Raw genomic sequence first — 18,248 nt, 5'->3', positions numbered from 1 at the left:
GCTCCTTGCACTAACTAACCCAGGCTGGTGTGGGTGAGGGGCCTGGGAGCACACTCCTGAATAGAATTCACTAACAGTGTGGTGATGAGCATGGCTGACCTAGAATGGCCTGTGGGAGACGTGGCTCCCTATGGAAATGGCTACAAATAAAACAGCACTGATCCTGAAATAAAAAATAAAAAAAAAGGTGTGGTTGGAGATGGCGCTGACCTTCAGGGTTAGGAGTTAGCGGGGACAGGGTGGGACTCCCACCTGGCTCTGGGGGTCTGTGAGAGGGTGGGGGTGGCAGAGGGGGGGCAGAGGCCATGGGGAGACCACTTTCAGACTCACAGAGAACCCCATGCTGCCCTTTAAACTTGCCATGAAGTCAAGGAGAATGGGGGCAGGGAGAGAGGCGGGGTTAATTCTGGGTTAAAGTTTAGTTTCATAATCCAAGTTACAATAAGAAAGAACCTGAGCGGAGGGAACACCAACCAATAGCACTCAGAAATCTCGAGTTTCCTTTTGTCGCCCCTCCTCCCAGGCACAGGCAGGACAGAGGCTCGTTTATAATGGTACCAAAAAGTGCTCAAGTTAAAAAGCCAAATGGAACAGGGAGCCAGGAGGCAGCTGGGCAACCTGCTCCCAGGGCAGGGGGACCAAGGGACCCTGGCCCACGGGCCGGGGGGCTCTGGAGGCTGGCTGGGCAGCGGGAAGCCAAGGAAAGGTGCCCGGCGCCCCGGCCCAACTCTCTGGCTAACTGGCCCTCAACAGCCCCGAGAATCCCCCGGCCCTTGCAAACAACCCCCAGTGGGCGGCTCAGGGGAGGGGATCCTTTGTAGCTCGAGGCAGTGCCAGTTTGCATGGAACGGATTTTTTTACTGACGTTTCCAAAGGGCCTCACTGTGCCAGTCTCTTACCAGCGAGGGTCTGGGTCTTTGCGGCCTTTGCCCTCTAGGCTTTTAATGCCCTGTTTCATGGTACCCTCACCAGCATCTCCCTCGGCCCCACCCTCCTCCGAGCTCTGTTACATCAAACTGAACTCCCTTGGGTTCTCCAGCTCCCTGGCCACAGGGTGTGAGAACAGAGCTACGAACCATGGCTCCTGGGTCTAGGAGGTGTGGGGTCCTCTAGGGGGCTGGGGGGAGCTGGGGGAGGCCTGGAGACCTCTTGGGGCCCAGCGCACAGCAGAAGCCCTGCCTGCTCAGGAAGGCAGAGGGTCTGGGGGCAAGGGGCGATGGCCCAGCTCTGGCCTGAGCCCACAGGGCCGCCGGGGAGAGGTTCCTGCCTCACCCTGGGGTTTCCAGACACCGTCAGAGGTGGGATTTGGAGACCCAGTGACTTGGGCAGCCTTGTGGGAGGAAAAGCCCCAGTTTCCTTGCAGCCGGAGTGCCAGGAGTTCTGGGTCTGTGCTAAGAAGCGAGTCTGGGACGGTACAGGAGCTGCGGGAAGAGTGGCTTCACTCCCCGGGGCCAGGCTCAGCCCACGTTTGACCCTCAGGGACTTGGGCGGGGGTGTGGGGGTCTGGCCGGGTCGGCAAGCCCACCTGTGGAGTGCAGCAGGGGTCGAGGGGGCAGGAACACGCGGATGGGCTCGGAGCCTCCCTTCACAACCTAGAGCTTCTCTGGCTGGGTCAGAGACGCGAGGCAGGGGGGCCCTGTGAACCAGCAAAAGCCAGGGAGGGAGATGCCCACGGGCACCCTGAGGCCGGCTGTGCGGCGAGGCGGGCGTCCAAAGTCCACAAGAAGCGCACCTCTCCTTTCTATGTGACAGAGTCCTCGCGGCCCTGCGGCCTGCAGGCCCGCCACTGCCCCCCCGTGGGGCTCCCCCCACCCCCGGGCCGTGGTGAGAGTGGGGGACAGACACAGCCACACAGATCCAACCGGGCCGTCACGGTCCCTGCACACGGGGCATGCCTGGGAGCCGCCGGGCCACACGCCTCCCTACCTGAGCCGCGCGCCGCCGCCACCGCCGCCGCCGCCACCGGTCCGTAAGCCGCTGCCGGGAAGCCTGGCGGAGAGAGGGGAGCTGGGGTGAAAGGGGGCCCGCCAGGGTCCCCCGAAGACGCGTCCCATGGTCAGGCCCCTGCCCGCACAGAGAGGACGGGGTGGGGAGGGGCCTTCAGGAGGGACATGGATCAGCGGCTCTCAGGCTTCTGGAAGGCCCGGCATCCCTATCTGGGATCCCACACCTGGGAATCAGGTGTGTCTGATTCCCACCCGTCTGTCCCCCCAGAAGCTGCTTCTAGAAGGCACACCAGAATCCTCGGGAGAGGATTAGGAGGAACGTCTCTTGGGGGCAGGGCGAGCTCTCTGCTGTCCCTACACTGGTACCCTGGTGATCCCCCGGGGCTTGTCCAGAGCTGAGGGCGGGGGCGGAGCACAGCAGGGCCGGGTCACAGGCGGGGGTCACCCCTGAGCCGCAGGCAGGAGGCCCTGGGTGTGGCCTCTGGGCCCACAGGCACCTTGGCCAGGAGACGGCTCAAGTCTAGCTCGCCCCACTATCTTAACTGCAGACCTCTATGTCAGTAAGGTCACAGGCCCAGGGTGAAGCACCCCAGACGCCCAGCTGGAGGCGGAAGTGTGAGGCGGCAGGGACCCACGTTGGGTAGCCCTGTGGCTCCCATGGTGCATTATGAGGTTTAGATCAGGCTCTTCTGTCTGAGCTCCACCGACTGGATCAAGTCGGCACTGAAGGGTCTCCTGGGGGTCTCGACCAAGGCCTTGTGCTTCATCTGACAACGCTCCAGGCAACAAGGCTGTGCCAGCAAGGGGACTAAACGCCAGGACAGGGTGACCTACTGTGGCTGCAGAGGGTCCCGGTGAAGGAAGAGGAGGGCAAGTCCCTCCCCGGGGCTTCTCTTGGCCACGAGCGTGTGTACACACAGCCAAGCCCGGACAGACACCCCCCCAACCAGGCATCGAACAGCCTGCCTCCAGGCAGACACTTGCAGGCCTGATCCCAAGGCCGATTTCCCGTGACTGGTTTTAAATGATGTGCTAGAAGCCAGCAGCAAACAGCCCAACAGAGGAGCCCAGCGTTGGCCATTGAGCCTTCCAGATAAGGAACTGCTAACAGGACGAGGGGGTGGGGAGGGGCATGCACAGTGGAGGGCGGGGAGGTGGGCAGGGGAGGAGAGAAAGGAGAGAGCCGACCCCCAAACACAGCGAACTAGAAGCCCACTAAACGCTAAGACTATCGCCCTAGCTACATGGAACTACTGGGGAGGAGAGAAGTTCAAAAGGGAAGGAGCTATTCTAGAAACGTCGGGCTAAGCTACTGCAAATGCCAATGAAAAGAGACATACTTGCATTTAAATATGGTAATAGGGCTGTTGAAGGGGGAAAAAGAAAGATCCAGGTGAAATAAAAGTACACGGCAATGACCCCTGCCGAGACCAAGGAAGGGACTCCCCACCAAGTCCACTCCCCATCTCTTCCGGGCAGGATCTAGATTTCTGGAGATGTGGGTGCTGGCGGAAAGTGCTGAAGGAAAATAAGCAAGAAGTCAAGTTATTTCTCCCAGTCCGAACTCGACACCGGGCTCCCCTGCAGGCTGGGAGCAGGGCTCAGGGGACCCTGGGGGAGAAGGAAGTGGGCAGGCACAGAGGAAGGTCCTTAGGCTTTTGCACTCTCTCACCTCCTGCTCGGAACAGGTCTCCCTGGAAGCATGAAAAGAAGGCAGTGGGGAGCAATGGAGAGGGGACAGACCTGACCTGGGGGAGGGGAGTTGAATCAATAAAAAGACTTCAACAAAAGGTCTATTTTCTGAAGTTGAGAGCATTTTGGACAGAAAGTCTGAGAGAAAGAGGGAGAAAAAAAAAACCTTATCTAAGAAAGGAAATCCATTATCCTTAATCTCAGATAAAGGCTCCTGCTGGAGACTGTGCAGCAGACACAGCTGAGGGCTGGAATTTAATCTCAAGCATCAAAGCAGGCTGAGCGGAGTGACAGGTGTGAGGAGGGGGGGCAGGGGAGGAGAGCCACCTGGTGTGCCCAGAACAGCTAGGCACCCTCAGAGCACAGGGCCACAGCCCCGGACCCCGGCCGGGCCTCCTTGGGAAGCCCCAGGGAGGAGGCTGCTGTCCCAGCGCCCTGCACGGGGCTGGCTTCTGGGCCTGCTTCTCCTGCTCCCTGCTACCGCTCCTGTCCTGTTAGGCAGCCCAGCTTCACTGGTCACCCCAAACATGCTGGAAACAGCTAAGCCCTTGATGCCATTTCCAAGGCCAGTGGGCTCTCCGTGGTGGTGGAGTTTGCAGGGGATGTGCGAGCACAGATCCAGGAAAGAGGTGTATGTGTGTGTGTGTCCAGGAAAGAGGTGTGTATGTGTGTGTGTGTGTCCAGGAAAGAGGTGTGTATGTGTCCAGGAAAGATGTGTGTGTGTATCCCCAGAAAAGAGGTGTGTGTGTGTCTGTGTGTATCCCCAGGAAAGAGGTGTGTGTGTGTCGGGGACTCTGGGGCTGCTCCAGCCAGGGGCCCTCTCGGGCCTAAGCCGCCCTGAGGCAGTGCAGCCTGCCTCCAGGATGGCAGGAGGGATCCCAGGACCAGAAGCTCCCAGGGCTGGACCTGTGGGAGCTGGAAGAACAGGAAGGGGGAGCCTTGTAGATCCTCTCCATCTTGTTCTCAGCATCTCTCCCCAGGCCCCCGGGAGTCAGTGGGCACTGGCGGCAGGGTCCCTCCTAGAGAAACCTCTCTTGTTTTATTTTTGAGGGGTGGGGGTTCAGGCTGCCCTGGCAGTGGGTGTTCAGGGCAAGACTGCAGGGAATTAGGCAGGCCTGGTAGGGCTCGGGACTCCTCGTGATGGCTGAGGGCCAGGCAAGCGTGGCAGAGGCCCTGCTCCAGGAGTGCCCGTGGGCACCCTAACACCCCACTACCCCGATGACCATCCCCCATCAGTGGCCGGGAATGCAGAGAGGGGCTCCCTCCCCAACACAGCCTGTGTGGCCAATGCAGGAAGGGGGCAACCAGTCTCATCCCTGAGAGGCAGGTTAGCCTGACAGCCAAGTGCACAGACAAGGAGCCCGTCCGGGTTCAAATCCCAGCCCAGGCACCTTCTAGCTGAGCGATTCCTGGCAGGCTGCCTCCTAACCTTTTTCTGTGCCTTGGTGTCTCCGTTTGTAAAAGAGATGGACACTATTAACTGGAGATTAATAGATGCAAAGTGCTTAGATGACTGCCTGCCAGGAAGTAAGCTTCAGTGAGTGTCAGCTGCCCTCTGATGAGGCTTCCAGGTCTCTCTCTGTCCAGCCATCAGCCCTGCCCTCAAGACAGGGCTCTGCTCCAGGCAGGGCTATTCCACGTCCATGCTGGGCCACAGGGTCAGCAGGTCGTTAGCACACGGGAGGCCTGAATCCCTGTTGGTAACATTGGGCTGGAATCTTTCATGACGTCCCAACTTCATGCTGTCCTTTTAGTGGAACGAAATTTCCAGACCTCAGACTAAGAACGTGCGTTCCACTCAGCTCTAACAATGGGCCAAGCTGGCTGGCTCGACGCTGGTGGCCTAATACATCCCATTTTGCAGTGGTAAATTAGGCACAAAGGGGGAAAATGTCTTGCTAATGAAATCTCAGGACTTGAGAGCTCCAGGTTGCCTACCCGGCAACTTAGGTGTTAGGAAGGTAGTGTATTTCTCCTGTTCTAGAATCTTGCATTTAAAAAGAAGATGCTTGGGTGTGGAAGAATGAAGCACCAAAGATGGAACTCTAGGCACGGGCAGGTGCCACACCTCCTGGGAGCTGTCATTCAGACCCAAAGACCCAATCTCACCAGTCTGCAGTTCCTCCACCCCACCAGTGGGATAACAGAGGAATCACTGGGGTTGGCATCAAACCCAATGTTCCACTTCCGTGTGCCAGAGTAACTAGCTCCTTTCTCCTGCAAGAAGGTCAGGCTGGATGACCTCTAAAGTCCCTCCACCTCCGAGCCTCCCTGAGCCTGTAAGAGGGTGACAAACCCACATCCCTGTCACTGGAAAGGGGGCTCTGGGGTTGGCCCCACCACACCTCTGGTGTCAACAACCCATCTAAGGGAAAGCTGCTGCCATCCCATCCACATAGAATGAGGTGCTTTTTCTGGACTTGCTGGAGCTGTGAGGTTTTATTGGAAAACAGAAGTCGATGGCACTTTCGTTTTTTTTTTTTTTGAGAACTGTATGACCCACACCTACTTTTATTCTGTGGCGCTCACCCACTTCTGCCTACAGAAGACTCTAGTGGAGCACCAGCTGATGATGGTCAGACGCCCAGAGGCAGTGGAGGAGCACCAGGGCAGGGATACACCGCTCTGGGTAAACTGAGCTGACAGGCAACGCTGCCTGCAGGCTCGACGGCCCCTCCACCCCCGTGACCCTGCACCCCAGGGCCACAAACTCAGATGCCCACAGGAGCGGGCTGGGAGCATGATGAGCAGTGAAGCGGTCTGTCTGGTGGACCCATCCTCACGCCGCCCCGTCACTGACCACCTGGGGAGCCTTCACAAATGCTGAGGTCTGGGTCCCACCCCAGGAGGTTCTGATCCATCTGGTTTAGGGTTCAGTCTAGACAGGGAGACCCTTAAATACTTCCCAGGCGATCCCCTGGGTGCAGCCAAGGGGGAGAACCTTTGGTTCAAAGGCTTTCAAAATTTTTAAAAGGTCAGATCTCAGCTCACATCTGCATAGTCTGTCTCCCCGCTGCCCTGGCAGAAGGGAAGGCCCTCCTGAGACTATGAGGGGCTCTAACCCTCGTGACCATCTCCTTCGAGAGCCCCAGCAGGGTCTCTGTTCAGAGCAGCGGGTCTCTATCCTGGCTGAGGGAGCCTGAGCACACAAGAACCAGGAGGGTCTCCATCCTGATCTTTGTAAGTCCTTTCAGGTCATTCTGATGCACTGTGGGGGCAGAGAATCCCTGACTGAGAGGGAGCCTTGGGGTGTCCATGGCTTTCAGTCAACACTGAAGGGCCCCACTGCCCTTCCACTGTGGTCATGGACCTGTTTCTTTGCATCCTCTCCCCTTCCTGGTTTGAGAAGATACTCTCTTGGCTTGGTTCCTACTTATTTCTGTGATCTTGGATGGGGGATTCTGAGGTTCCTTATGGCTCTGACAGGCTGTGGTTGTGATGGGTATCTTTGCAAACTTCTCTTCTAATGTCCTTCCATCCTGCATGGTACATTAGGAAGGACAATTTTCCTGCACTGTGCTTGCTCCAAGCACTCCCTGCCCCCTCCCCAGCACATCCCGTGTTTCCAGGAGGCACTCAGAGCTGGCCAGGGCCCCCTCTTCCTCTCACATTGGGGCCCCACCCCCAGAGAGCCTGACCATCTGTCTGGGCACAGCGTGGATGACAGAAACTCCCAGCGCTTCCCCAAACGTGGCTGCATCAGAGAACATGGTTTTAGGCACTGCTTGCTGGAGTCCTGGGGCTCTTCTGGGGAAGCAGGATGTAGAAAGCTCTACCTGGGGACCCTGGCCCTGCACTCTTCTCCAAGGGCCTTTCTGCCTCCTGACAGAGAGCTGGGCCCACACAGCCCTTGCTCAGCTGGAACTTGTGCAGGGACCTCCGTGAGGGACCTCTGTAACTCCCACCCTGCTCTCAGCTCCTTATCCGCCCAATAAACCTTCACTGAGCACCTACCTGAGTACCTACCTATCACTGAGTACCTTCACTGAGTACCTATCACTGAGTACTTATTTATCACTGAGTACCTTCACTGAGCACCTACCTGAGTACCTACATATCACTGAGTACCTTCACTAAGTACCCACCTACCACTGAGTACCTTCACTGAGTACCTTCACATCACTGAGTACCTAGATGCCGGGCACTGTTCTAAGCACTGGGGTCACAGCAGTGAACTACACATACGCATGTTCCACTCTCACAGAACTTCTAGTCACTAGCCCCTGATGGGAAAGGGGGCTCCGGCTGTGGACCAGGCTGCCCACAAACCAACTCCCCGGGAACGGAGAGAAAACTGTCCACCAGGGTCTTAGGTGAAAGGGGAGCTGTGACCACTCTGCCAGGGAGAAGCGGGGATCGGCCCTGGACCCACCATCTTGGAGCCAGGCGCGTGACCGCTCTATGGTCTTCTCACCGCTGAGCTCAAGACCTGGGTGTGGCTACGTCAAATCCTGCTTGGAAAGGGGGTCAGCTATCAGAAGTCTCAGTGTAGCAAGACGGTGGAGTGTGGGAGGTGCCCACCCCAACTTTTTCTCCAGGATCCAGGACACAAAAGGAAAGGGAACGGAGGTTTTCCTGTGGTTGTGATCTTGACCCAGACCGCAAAGGTCTCACCATTTCAATTCAGTTAAAAAAAAACCCATCCAGCTAGGCCCGGGCACATGATACCAAGACACAGATCCTTCAAAATTTTTTTCAGACAGGACCCTGTCTGAAAGGGGGTAAATCCTTCTCTTTCTGGGCCCCCGAGAGTTCCAGCTTTGGCCTGACCATCTGGGCCTTGTGGACAAGGCAAGGTTTCTCTGCAGCACTGACCGCAGGGCCAACGTCAGGATGGCTGATACAAGAGCTCTGCCCGCGCTGGGCATGGGAGGATACCCTGTTCATCCCTCTCTGGAGCAGGGCCGCAAGGGTGAGAACGACCACCAGGAGTCCACGCCAAAGCCAGCTCTCGCTGCCCCAGGACAAACATCAGCCTGTCTGAGACCGAGACCAAGATCAAGACCTTCAAAGGGAAGGCGTCTCACCCTTAGTTTCTGAGGAGACATCAGCAAACAATCTGGAGAGTTTCTCCTTCCCTCCCCCACCCCTCCGCTCACTCCTCATAAAATTGTCATTTCCGCTTTTGAGTCACTGTCACAACAACCACCGATGTGTCAGGACAAGCCACTTGCCTGACCACTGGTCCTTCCAGAGCTCACTGTGCAGATGACTTCTCGCACTTCTCAAAGTTCAGCGGTCCAATTGCAGATTAAGGAGTCAATGTTTTGCATCCTCCCCACTGGGTCTCTCGCTGAGCCATTTAAATCTAAACACCTGAACTCCCTGGGGCTCCTCACTTGCTTGTTTCCCTAGCTGCAGTCTATGGACTTTTGCAGGAAAATGCCAGTCTGACAGCACCCACTTCTGTGGACCAGGACAGCAGACGCTCGAGTCCTGAGCACCCCAAGACTTTCTGCCGAAAGACCCCAGGCTCCACGTTGGGCCCACCATCTGTGGGTAAACTAACAGCTCTGACCTCAAGCTCCCAGCCCTGTAAACACAGACTCCTTCACTTTTTGACTCCTGAGATGGGCTGTTTCAGGTGTTGAATTGGTGGCCCACTGGATGGTCAGGGGGCTGTGGGGGAGATCCAAAGGTGGGGGGAATGGGAGGCACTCTGGGGGCTCCAGGCAGCCACTATTTACCAACCTGGACAGAAACTAGTAGGTCAGCTGGTAAAGAATGCACCTGCAATTCAGGATACCCCGATTTCCCTCCTGGGTCAGGAAGATCCCCTGGAGAAGGGACAGCCCACCCACTCCACTATTCTTGGGCTCCCCTGGTGGCTCAATTGGTAAAGAATCTGCCTGCAATGCAGGAGACCTGGGTTTGATTCCTGGGTTGGGAAGATCCCCTGGAGAAGGGAAAGGCAACCCACTCCAGTATTCTTGCCTGGAGAATCCCATGGACAGAGGAGCCCGGCTGGCAACAGACCATGAGGTCGCAAAGAGTTGGACACGACTCATGGACTAAGCACAGCACAGCACACAGAAAAATCATTAAAACTTCGATCAGCCTGCAGATCCTGCCACCGCACGTCAGCCCTGGGTCAAAGGGTAAAGTGCAGATAGAACCTTCTCTGTGCCTTTGTCTCCTGACCTTTAAAAGTAGACGAGCCGATGAGAACATGATTACAACCCTGATGATAAGAACACCACCTGTTACTGGGGCGCTTTCCATGGCCAAGAAGATTTCCCCAAGTATCTCAGTGAGCTCTCCCTGCAACACCCCGCCCTCCTGGAAGATGTTCCTCAGTGAAGGACTCAGGTCCGGAGAGGTTAAAGGAAACCATGCACAATGTGATTAAAAGCGAAGTGGCAAAAACCCCATCTCCCAGGCTCACTACTGTGCCATCCGAGACGAGTTATGCAACTCTCCCCTCAGCCTCACTCTGCTCCTCTGCAAGCGCGGTTAACCACCTCCTCGAAGGGATGCTGAGAAATTCGGTGGAATGGCGGCACCAGTGGCCCGTTATGTCACTGGATGAGCTCTCAGTAAGCGGAATAATAACTTCTATTCCTATTTTTATTATTATTGCCCACGGTGATAACAGTAGCGTAGCCTTCCTATTTTAAAATCCTCTTAATTTACATGACATTTCACATCCGAAGGGCTTTAATAGATCATATTTATACTTTGCTTGTGAGTGATAAGGATACGTCTCATCTGAAGTACAAGCTCTAATTTGGGTGGGTAATGTGACGGCAGGAGGGCTTGCAGGGCCCCAGGGAGGGCCTGGCTGGTCACAGCCCTGGGACGGGGACAAGGACCCTGGAGCCCTTCAGCTTGCCCTCATCAGCTGGACTGGCGGTCATGCCGCCTGGACTTGTCCAGTGCCCCCAGGCTCCTCTAGGAGGGGCTCAGCTAGGGCAGCCTCTGGGGGTTCTCCCTGCTTGTTCCTCTGTCCCCAGCACATGCTGTACCCAGCAGGGCGGTGTCTCTGGCTCATCACTATCTCCAGCATCGAGGCGGGGCCGTGGTACAGCAGGTGCTAATGACTATGTGCTGAATGAGCAAAAGGATGGATGGGGAGAAGAGGAACCAACAGGAGAGGGGCGGGGAGGAGAAGACAGCGCTTCCTGCCCTGAGCCTTACCTGAACCCTGACGTGCTCAAGGCTGGTGCCCTTGGCACAGACAAAGAAGTGTGGACAGGCCCTAAACCTGCTCCACAGAGAGCCACAGGACAGGCCCCACGCCCTTCCCTGCAAAACCGGGGTGCCCTGGGGCCATAAAACACCTCCTCAGGCTCGGAGCCGGGCAGCAGGGCTTCTGCGGGTGTCGGCACCCCCAGTTCTGTCCCCGTCTCGGGGACTGCATCTGGGTGACACTCTTCAGCTCACAGGAAGCCAACCCTGGGGCAGCCAGAACCCAGGGCCCACTGGGCCAGCTCAGTGCTACCCAGAGACGCCCCAAAAGGGATCAGCCAAAGGGAAGCATGGGACAGCCTTTTCGGTCCACAAAGTGTCTGCCCGTGAGCTGCTGCGTCTGGGAAGAAGCGGCATCAGTTTTCCAATGCCAAGGTCGGTTGTCTGGCTGTTCTGGCCCAGATGATGGGATAGCATCTGCCCAACGGAGGCAGGGGGAGAAGACATGCAATGCTTTTGTGCCCTTACACTTGCTGATCCCTTGATGTGGAATACCCTTCCTTCATCTCCTGCCTGGCAAACTTCTACTCGTACCTGAAAACCCATCCAGATGGTACTCCTTCCCGACAGCTTTCCAGGCAGTTACTCCTCCTGCGCCCCCGCCCAGTCAGACCCCAGAGGGATACGTCTGGCCACTTGTGTGACACCCCTGCAGACTCTGACTTCCTCACTGGGCTTAGGATCCCTTCCTGACCCCCAGAGTGGGTCCTGATGTCACGGTCTAGCCCACCGCACAGACTGCCCTCTGCTGTTCCACCCCCAGCTGAAGGCGCAGGAGCGCAGGTGGTGACTGACACCATTGGTTGCGGCTTCTCAGGGGCAGGGGATCCAAGCGGACGCGGACTCAGGGCAAAGTTCTCCAGGCAGGACTCTGCGCTGCCTTTTCAGGCTGGGGGGAGGGGACAGCGCCCCTCCTGGCCACCCTGGCTTGGAGGCACGAGCTGCCCACCCCTCAGGCCTGGCACTGCCGTCTGCCCACAACCTCACACTCTGTAATTTGTTGTTGCTGTTGTTTTGGGTTTTTTTAAGCTGCAGTCTTTCATTGGCTTTTGCTGATGGAAATTAAAACTGAAGGGCTTGAAGAAAGGTGATTATGTTCCTGCTGGCGGGCTTACTGGGGGCTCTGTGAGCCTGATGGTACAGGGGCCTCGAAGGAGTGAGAGGGGCGTGAGGACACCGCTGGCGGAGACCGGTCTGGGGGGCTCCACGCAGGACCTCAGTCTCCGCCGCGCAGAAGGGCATGCAGCCACGCCCACTGCCGCCCGCACAGGATTGGCCGGGCCACGCCCCCTTCCCAGAGCTGGAGCGTGTACCCGGCCGGCGACCCTCTCAGCAGCCTGAGGAAGGGGATAGGACAGGGGTCAGTAATCCCGTTGGACAGACGGGGAAATCAAGGCCCAGAGGTGGCTGGCCTCCCACAGCAAGCCGGGGGCAAGAACTTGGTCCACTCACTCCCCTTTGGAGAATAGGGTGCTCTAGCCCCAGCACACCGAATCACGTTTCCCTTCACTTGTGCAGAGGGAGTTTCAAGAGGCGCAGAAACCTGATCAAAAGTGAAATCCGCAATCCCTGTCAATTCAGACTGCTCCAATTGATTTTACAAACATTTATTAAGCGCCGGTTAGGCACCACGCTCTGCTTTCCTCATCGGGAAGAGCGTCCGCTTCTAATTCTCCAGCACAGGTGGCCGCGTGGGAGGGTGGCCCACCCGCAGCTCACGCCAGGATCCGGGTATGCTGCTGACTTCAGCTTCCCCATTTTCTTCTAAAGCAGCAGCTGCACTGTCCTGACTGACCTGGACTTAATATCCAAATGAGGGGATAAGCCGCCAGTCTGCATCGGGCCGGGTGGCATGGGAGTGGGCGGACCACAGGGAGAGCTGGCTTGAGGCTTCGAGCCTGCCTGAGGGTCCCGTCTGTGGTCTGTGAAGGGGCGATCCTAGAGATGAGGGTGGGGCTGGAGGGCGGTGCAGATTCAAGGCTGGCGGTGGAGCAGATGTGAGCCCGCTGCTGGGTTGGGAGGGTCTTCCCCTTTCAACGGAGCCTCTCTAGTCACAGTGCTGAAACACGGAGCTGTGGGCCCCGGGACTCTTTTATCAACGGACCTGGGAAGCCAACCTCCATTTTGGCATTTCAAGAAGAGGTCCCCTCCAGTGAGGACCAGCCATCGCTCACTGACGGGGCTCTGATCTGAAGCCAGCCAGGAGTGCCGAGCCAGGAGGTACCGGCAGAGCTGAGGCACCACATGGTCCACCAGAGCTCCCCTCGAGGGCGGTTCTGGGGCCGGGAGTGAGGAAGGGACTCGTTACAAACTTCAGCAGGAGCAAAGTCCTCACTTTAAATTGACGTCCACGTGAGGGGGCATCCCTAGCCACTGGTCCTATGATTCCACCATAGCGGCCCCGCAATCACCTCCCCCAAGTCACAGAGGCTGGGAGGGAGGCTCGCTCCTTTCTCTCCAAGAACTTGAGCAGAGAAAGCAGAACGTTTTCTGGTGGGAGTGCAAGTGCCGGTCTCCTGCGCAGGGGCTGAGCACGAGGGTCTCGGTCGGCCACCTGGTGGGCTGGCCGAGGGGTGGCCGAGAGGTCCCTGGAGTCACTCCCTGAGGCCCAGGGGCCCCATCCAGGCAGGGCCCCATCCAGGCAGGACCCCAGGCCTTCGGCAGGGCAGCTGCCAGCATTTCTGAACACTTTCCACATCTTGTAAACTGGAAAGAACTGACAGGTTGGGTGGGAGCTGGTTGCGGAAGTAGCCCCTTTCCTATGGCCAAGGCTGCTTTCGCCGGTCATCTGGTTTAAGAGATCTTGTGCTATCTTCCCTCCGCTTTCCACATTCAAGCCATGGCCCTCAGCTCAGGATAAGACAAGACCCCTAAGCCTTGGTCTTTGCCTAAAGACCAGACAATCTGACCTAAGCATCCGTTGCAGAGCCTTGGCCAAAGATGCACGACAGCAGCTTCTCCCCCAGAGGAAACAGCATCAGTGTGAGCCACGGCCCCCACCCTAAGACCCATACCCTCCATGTGGAACAGAATGACCATCTTTCAGAGGGACCAAAAAACCATCAACCAGCGTCTGAGAACCGTCATTAGGCTAGAATAAGCAAGGCAAAATATGCAGTGAGCAGGCCTGAGCCCCAGATCCGGCCACCACGCAGGCATCGCTAATCAACCACAGCCCCCTTTCTGCTGAGCTAAGACCTGGCCTTGTGATTCTTCTCAGGCCAGTGCCCCAGGAAGTCAGTCCTCATCAGCATCTGGGATGAAACCAATGTTCATTGCTGAGGATACAGAAGCTCAAACCGGCACTTTCAGAACCAGAAGCCCAGGGTCTCCCCACCTGGGACCTGTCCCACCTGGCTGTCCCCAGACCATCGCCCTAGGAGGGAGGTGTGAGCATGGAACCTGGGGTGCTGGCCTGACCCTCCTGACTGTCCCAAGGGCCCCGAGTCTGAGGCCACTTCAGTAGCCAAGACTGTGGTTGAGACACTTTCTGGTGGTTGGGGCCGAATGAAGCCGTGCTGTTCCCAGTAGAGCGGAAAGACCCCCAGAGGGCCATAGTCAACCTGAGGCCGGGGAGAGGAACAGACCCAGAGAGGAGGCGGGGCAGTGCAGAAAGAGGGGGGCATCCTTCTGACGCACCTGCACACGCTCCTCACTGCCCCCTCTACCCCTGTAAACCACTTCTGACTCGCTTTGGAGATGATCACATCATTCCTCGACTTAAAAGTCACTAAGGACTTTTCTGGTGGCTCAGATGGTAAAGTGTCTGCCTGCAGTGCGGGAGACCCGGGTTCGATCCCTGGGTTGGGAAGATCCCCTGGAGAAGGAAATGGCAACCCATTCCAGTACTCTTGCCTGGAAAATTCCACGGACTGAGGAGCCTGGTGGGCTACAGTCCATGGGGTCACAGAGTCGGACACGACTGAGCGACTTCACCCTAAGGACTTTTCATGTGTTTTGGGGATCAAATTTGTGAATTCCGGAACCTGACAACACTCACTCAGCCCTGCTTCCCTCTCTAACTTTGTCTCTCCCCTACCCCCACTCCAAGATGCTCTTGCAAGCACCCCATACACTGAACTGCTCTTAATCCCTAGGACCTGCACCGTATCCTCTCTCAGGTTTGTGGCAGAGATTGCTAAGTGTCCCCTAATATCTATTTCATGTGTCTTCCTTAATACCAGAATTCTGTTTTTAGCTGGTACATAGTTACCAGGAAGACAGACATTTCTGAGGTTCCCCAGCAGCTACATCTGGACATATGACTAAGGCCTGACCAAAGGGATCTACACAGAGTGCCACACATGACTTCTAAGAAGTGTTATTAACGGGAAGAGATGTGTTCTTCTGGGATAAGTATGCAATGGCTGGAGCTTGGGCAGCCTCCTCAGACTATGAGATGCAGTCTTATGTTGAAGAGAAAAGAACACAAAGATGAGAGAAACTCAGATCCCTGATACTACAGAGCGACATCCAGGTTTCTTCCACATTGGAAAGAAAAAACAAATTCTTATTTTGTCAAGGCCATTATTATACTGTTTTCTTTTTAAAAAATACTTGATTCAGTGTCTAAGGAAGTCATTTCTCTGCCTGGGGGGTAATTCCTTCTTTTCTTTACCCATCTCATTTTATTTCACTTGGTAAGACCCAGTTCTGGTGCCACTCCAGGCAGGACTAGCAGCCTGTTTTGTCCTCTTGTAGCAGAAAAAGACTCCCTCTCTCTAGCTAAGCACCTGTCCCAGGATGCCAGTGGGTTTGATTGCTGGTTCTCTCTCCCTCAGCTGGACCATGAGCATCCTGAGAAGGGATTTTATTCATGTCTAGATGTTTGGTACCTAATCCAGGGCCTGATGATCAGTAAATGGGGAGGGAGGGACGAGGAAGGGTAAAGCAGGGAGTCCCAGTAACTCTCTTGGGGATCCCCAATCATTTCTTTCACTGATAAGTAGATCCCCCAGCAGGCAGCTTCATCGGGGGTGACGAGGAAGCGAAAACCATTCTGGCAAGTGACAGAATAAGAACACCAATGCCCACTATTTCTAAACTTTCAGCTGTACAGCAGTTACCAGTTGACAAGGCATGTTCACATATACACAATATCCTACTTAATTCTAACAACCTTGGCAGTGTTATAATGTCGAGGGCTCAGACGGCTAGGTCACTTGCTCAAGGTCGCATGGCTACTGCGTAGCAAGTAGGACCTGGAAATGAGATCTTCTAGCTTTACATCCTGCAACATAGGTGCCTCCTCGGACCTCCACCGTACAGGGGAATTTGGAAAGCAAGCCACGTGCAAACCACATGTTGGCTGGTGTGCTCAGTGCATGTGTGGGCTCACACACACCTGGTGTACAGATGTCAGGGGCTCCAGATGTTCAGCAGTGTCTTCCCTTGGGGGTGGGGGCGAAGGCAGAGGAAGGAAGGGGTGGCGGGGTGGACCACACAGCTGCTGCACGCCTGTGCTCCGCTGTGACTCAAGGACAGGGCCGCCTCGAGCAAGTGTAGGAGACAAGAGGAAGCAGGGAGGGCTGGGGGCAGAGACCACCAGGGCAAGTGCACCTGCCTTCAGAAGCCGCACCAGGCTGTCACTGGGGCCGGTTACTTAGTGCAGTCACCTCTCCCGGAGTGCGAACAGGGTGCTGTGAGGCTGAGACACGGCAGCACAGAGCACATCCATGGTAAACATTTTATTTTTCTACCTTAGTTGCTTATGGGGGTAAAAATAAAATGTCATTAGGGAGAAGCACAGATGAACTATTTATGGAGATGAGGAAAATTCACAATGGCTTGAACGTCTGTGAGCTAAGTATACTAGCATAAGTTCACTAAAGCAAAGCAATTCACAGCAGAACAAAACAAGCAGGAAAAAAAAAAGCCATACAGATTTTGAAAAATAGCATCTATGAAAAAGTCTGTGGGAAAATAAAAGGAAATTAACCAATGACGACATCAAGCATCTTTAATGAGATGAGCCAAACTGCACACGTTGGGCCTAAAGGATGTGTGTGCATGCTTGTTGCTAAGTCTGACTCTTTGCGACCCCATGGGGCCCGCCAGGCTCCTCTGTCCATGGGATTCTCCAGGCAAGAATACCGGAGTGGGTTGCCATTGCCTTCTCCAGGAGATCTTCCCGAACCAGGGGTCAAACCCACGTCTCCTGCATTGGCAGGTGGGTTCTTTATCACTGAGTCATCAGGAACACTGACATTCAGACAGATGGCTGGGTTTACATCAAATGCATCTGACAGATGCACGCAGGTCACTTCTCACAAGCCCTGAGGATGAACAAGGGGTGATTCCTGAGGGGCCAACTGAGCCGTACGTAGCTCATTAATCCAAGAGAGCAGGGAAGTGGATGATCAGGCTCATAGGGAAAGGAAGCCCTTTGGGGTCCTGACCTGATCAGGATGAGCCCTCTATACCCATCCCCTCTGACCTGTGGGCTAGGAGGCCCTTGAAGCCAGCTGGGAAAGCAAGGCCAGTGGGCAGCCAGGTGGGGGCAGAGGTGCTGGGAAAGAGGGCCCAGAGTGGACGGTGCCCACAGGGCCTAAGGTGAGGCCTCACCAGGGTGCCTCCACGGCCCCCTTCCCAGAGATAAGTGTGCATGATTATAGCAACAACCACAGAGGGGCTGGCTCCAAAAGACAAAGACACCCAGATATGTTTGTACAATTTTTCTTCCAGATTACATTGTGCACGTTAGTATTTACAGAACAATCTGTGTGCGTGTGTGTTCACTTCTGGAACTGTCCACCACAGGATACAGTGGACAGGTCGCATATCCTCCACCCCTGTGGGCCAGCACTGAACAGCCCATCCATGAAATGCACCAGTATTGTTTAAAGTAAGCTGATGCCTTCTCCCTGGATTCCCGCGAGGAAGCTCCACACCGCTCGAGAGAAGTTCCCCTCTGGCCTGCTGCACTGGGAGGGTGACAAGCGGCCTCGGTGGGGAGGGAGTCCCAGTGCAGACAAAAAGCAAACTGGGAGGGAACTGGGGAACAAAGCTGACTTTAAAAAACTGAGTGAAGCATTGGGGACGTGAGTCCTTCCCAAGAATTACGAAGGAGAAAAAGAACGTTTGTGCCAACAGGCAGCCGGGACAGTGCTCGGCGGGCACTGGTGGCAGCCGGGTGGCCCTGGCCGGGACCCTGTCCTCTCTCCAAGCGATGGGAGCAAGCCCCAATCTGTCACGCCTCTCTTAAGAGCTAGCTGATAAAAACTGTGTCTTGTGAAACTGGCAATAGTCTGCAAAGTGAAAAAAGAACAGAAATTAACAGACCGAACAGAAATCAGAGGGGAAAAAAGTGAGGAAATGGGAGACCATGATCAGGATCGTAAGAATTCCAGCCCCCACACCAATCCAGGAGGGCGGAGGTAGGACCACACAGCAGACATCTGGGCGTGGGAAGGAGCCGCGTCC

General features: G+C 55.9%; 1 protein-coding gene across 13 annotated transcripts in view; it reads right to left on the bottom strand.

The window, feature by feature from the left end:
• The window catches only part of MSI2 (musashi RNA binding protein 2), a 405,753-nt gene that overhangs the window by 27,204 nt on the left and 360,301 nt on the right, over positions 1-18,248 (bottom strand). For 7 of the 13 annotated variants that reach the window (XM_059877826.1, XM_059877828.1, XM_059877829.1 and 4 more), the window contains one exon: positions 1,927-1,989. The exons of 2 other annotated variants lie outside the window; for them this stretch is intronic. In XM_059877826.1, the coding sequence (XP_059733809.1) occupies positions 1,927-1,989 (63 nt within the window). 4 more of the 13 variants (XM_059877832.1, XM_024979760.2, XM_059877834.1 and 1 more) reach the window with 4 other exon arrangements.

Source organism: Bos taurus, chromosome 19, assembly GCF_002263795.3.
Source record: "Bos taurus isolate L1 Dominette 01449 registration number 42190680 breed Hereford chromosome 19, ARS-UCD2.0, whole genome shotgun sequence".
Taxonomy (NCBI): Eukaryota; Metazoa; Chordata; class Mammalia; order Artiodactyla; family Bovidae; genus Bos; species Bos taurus.
This window is presented reverse-complemented; position numbering and strand designations above follow the sequence as displayed.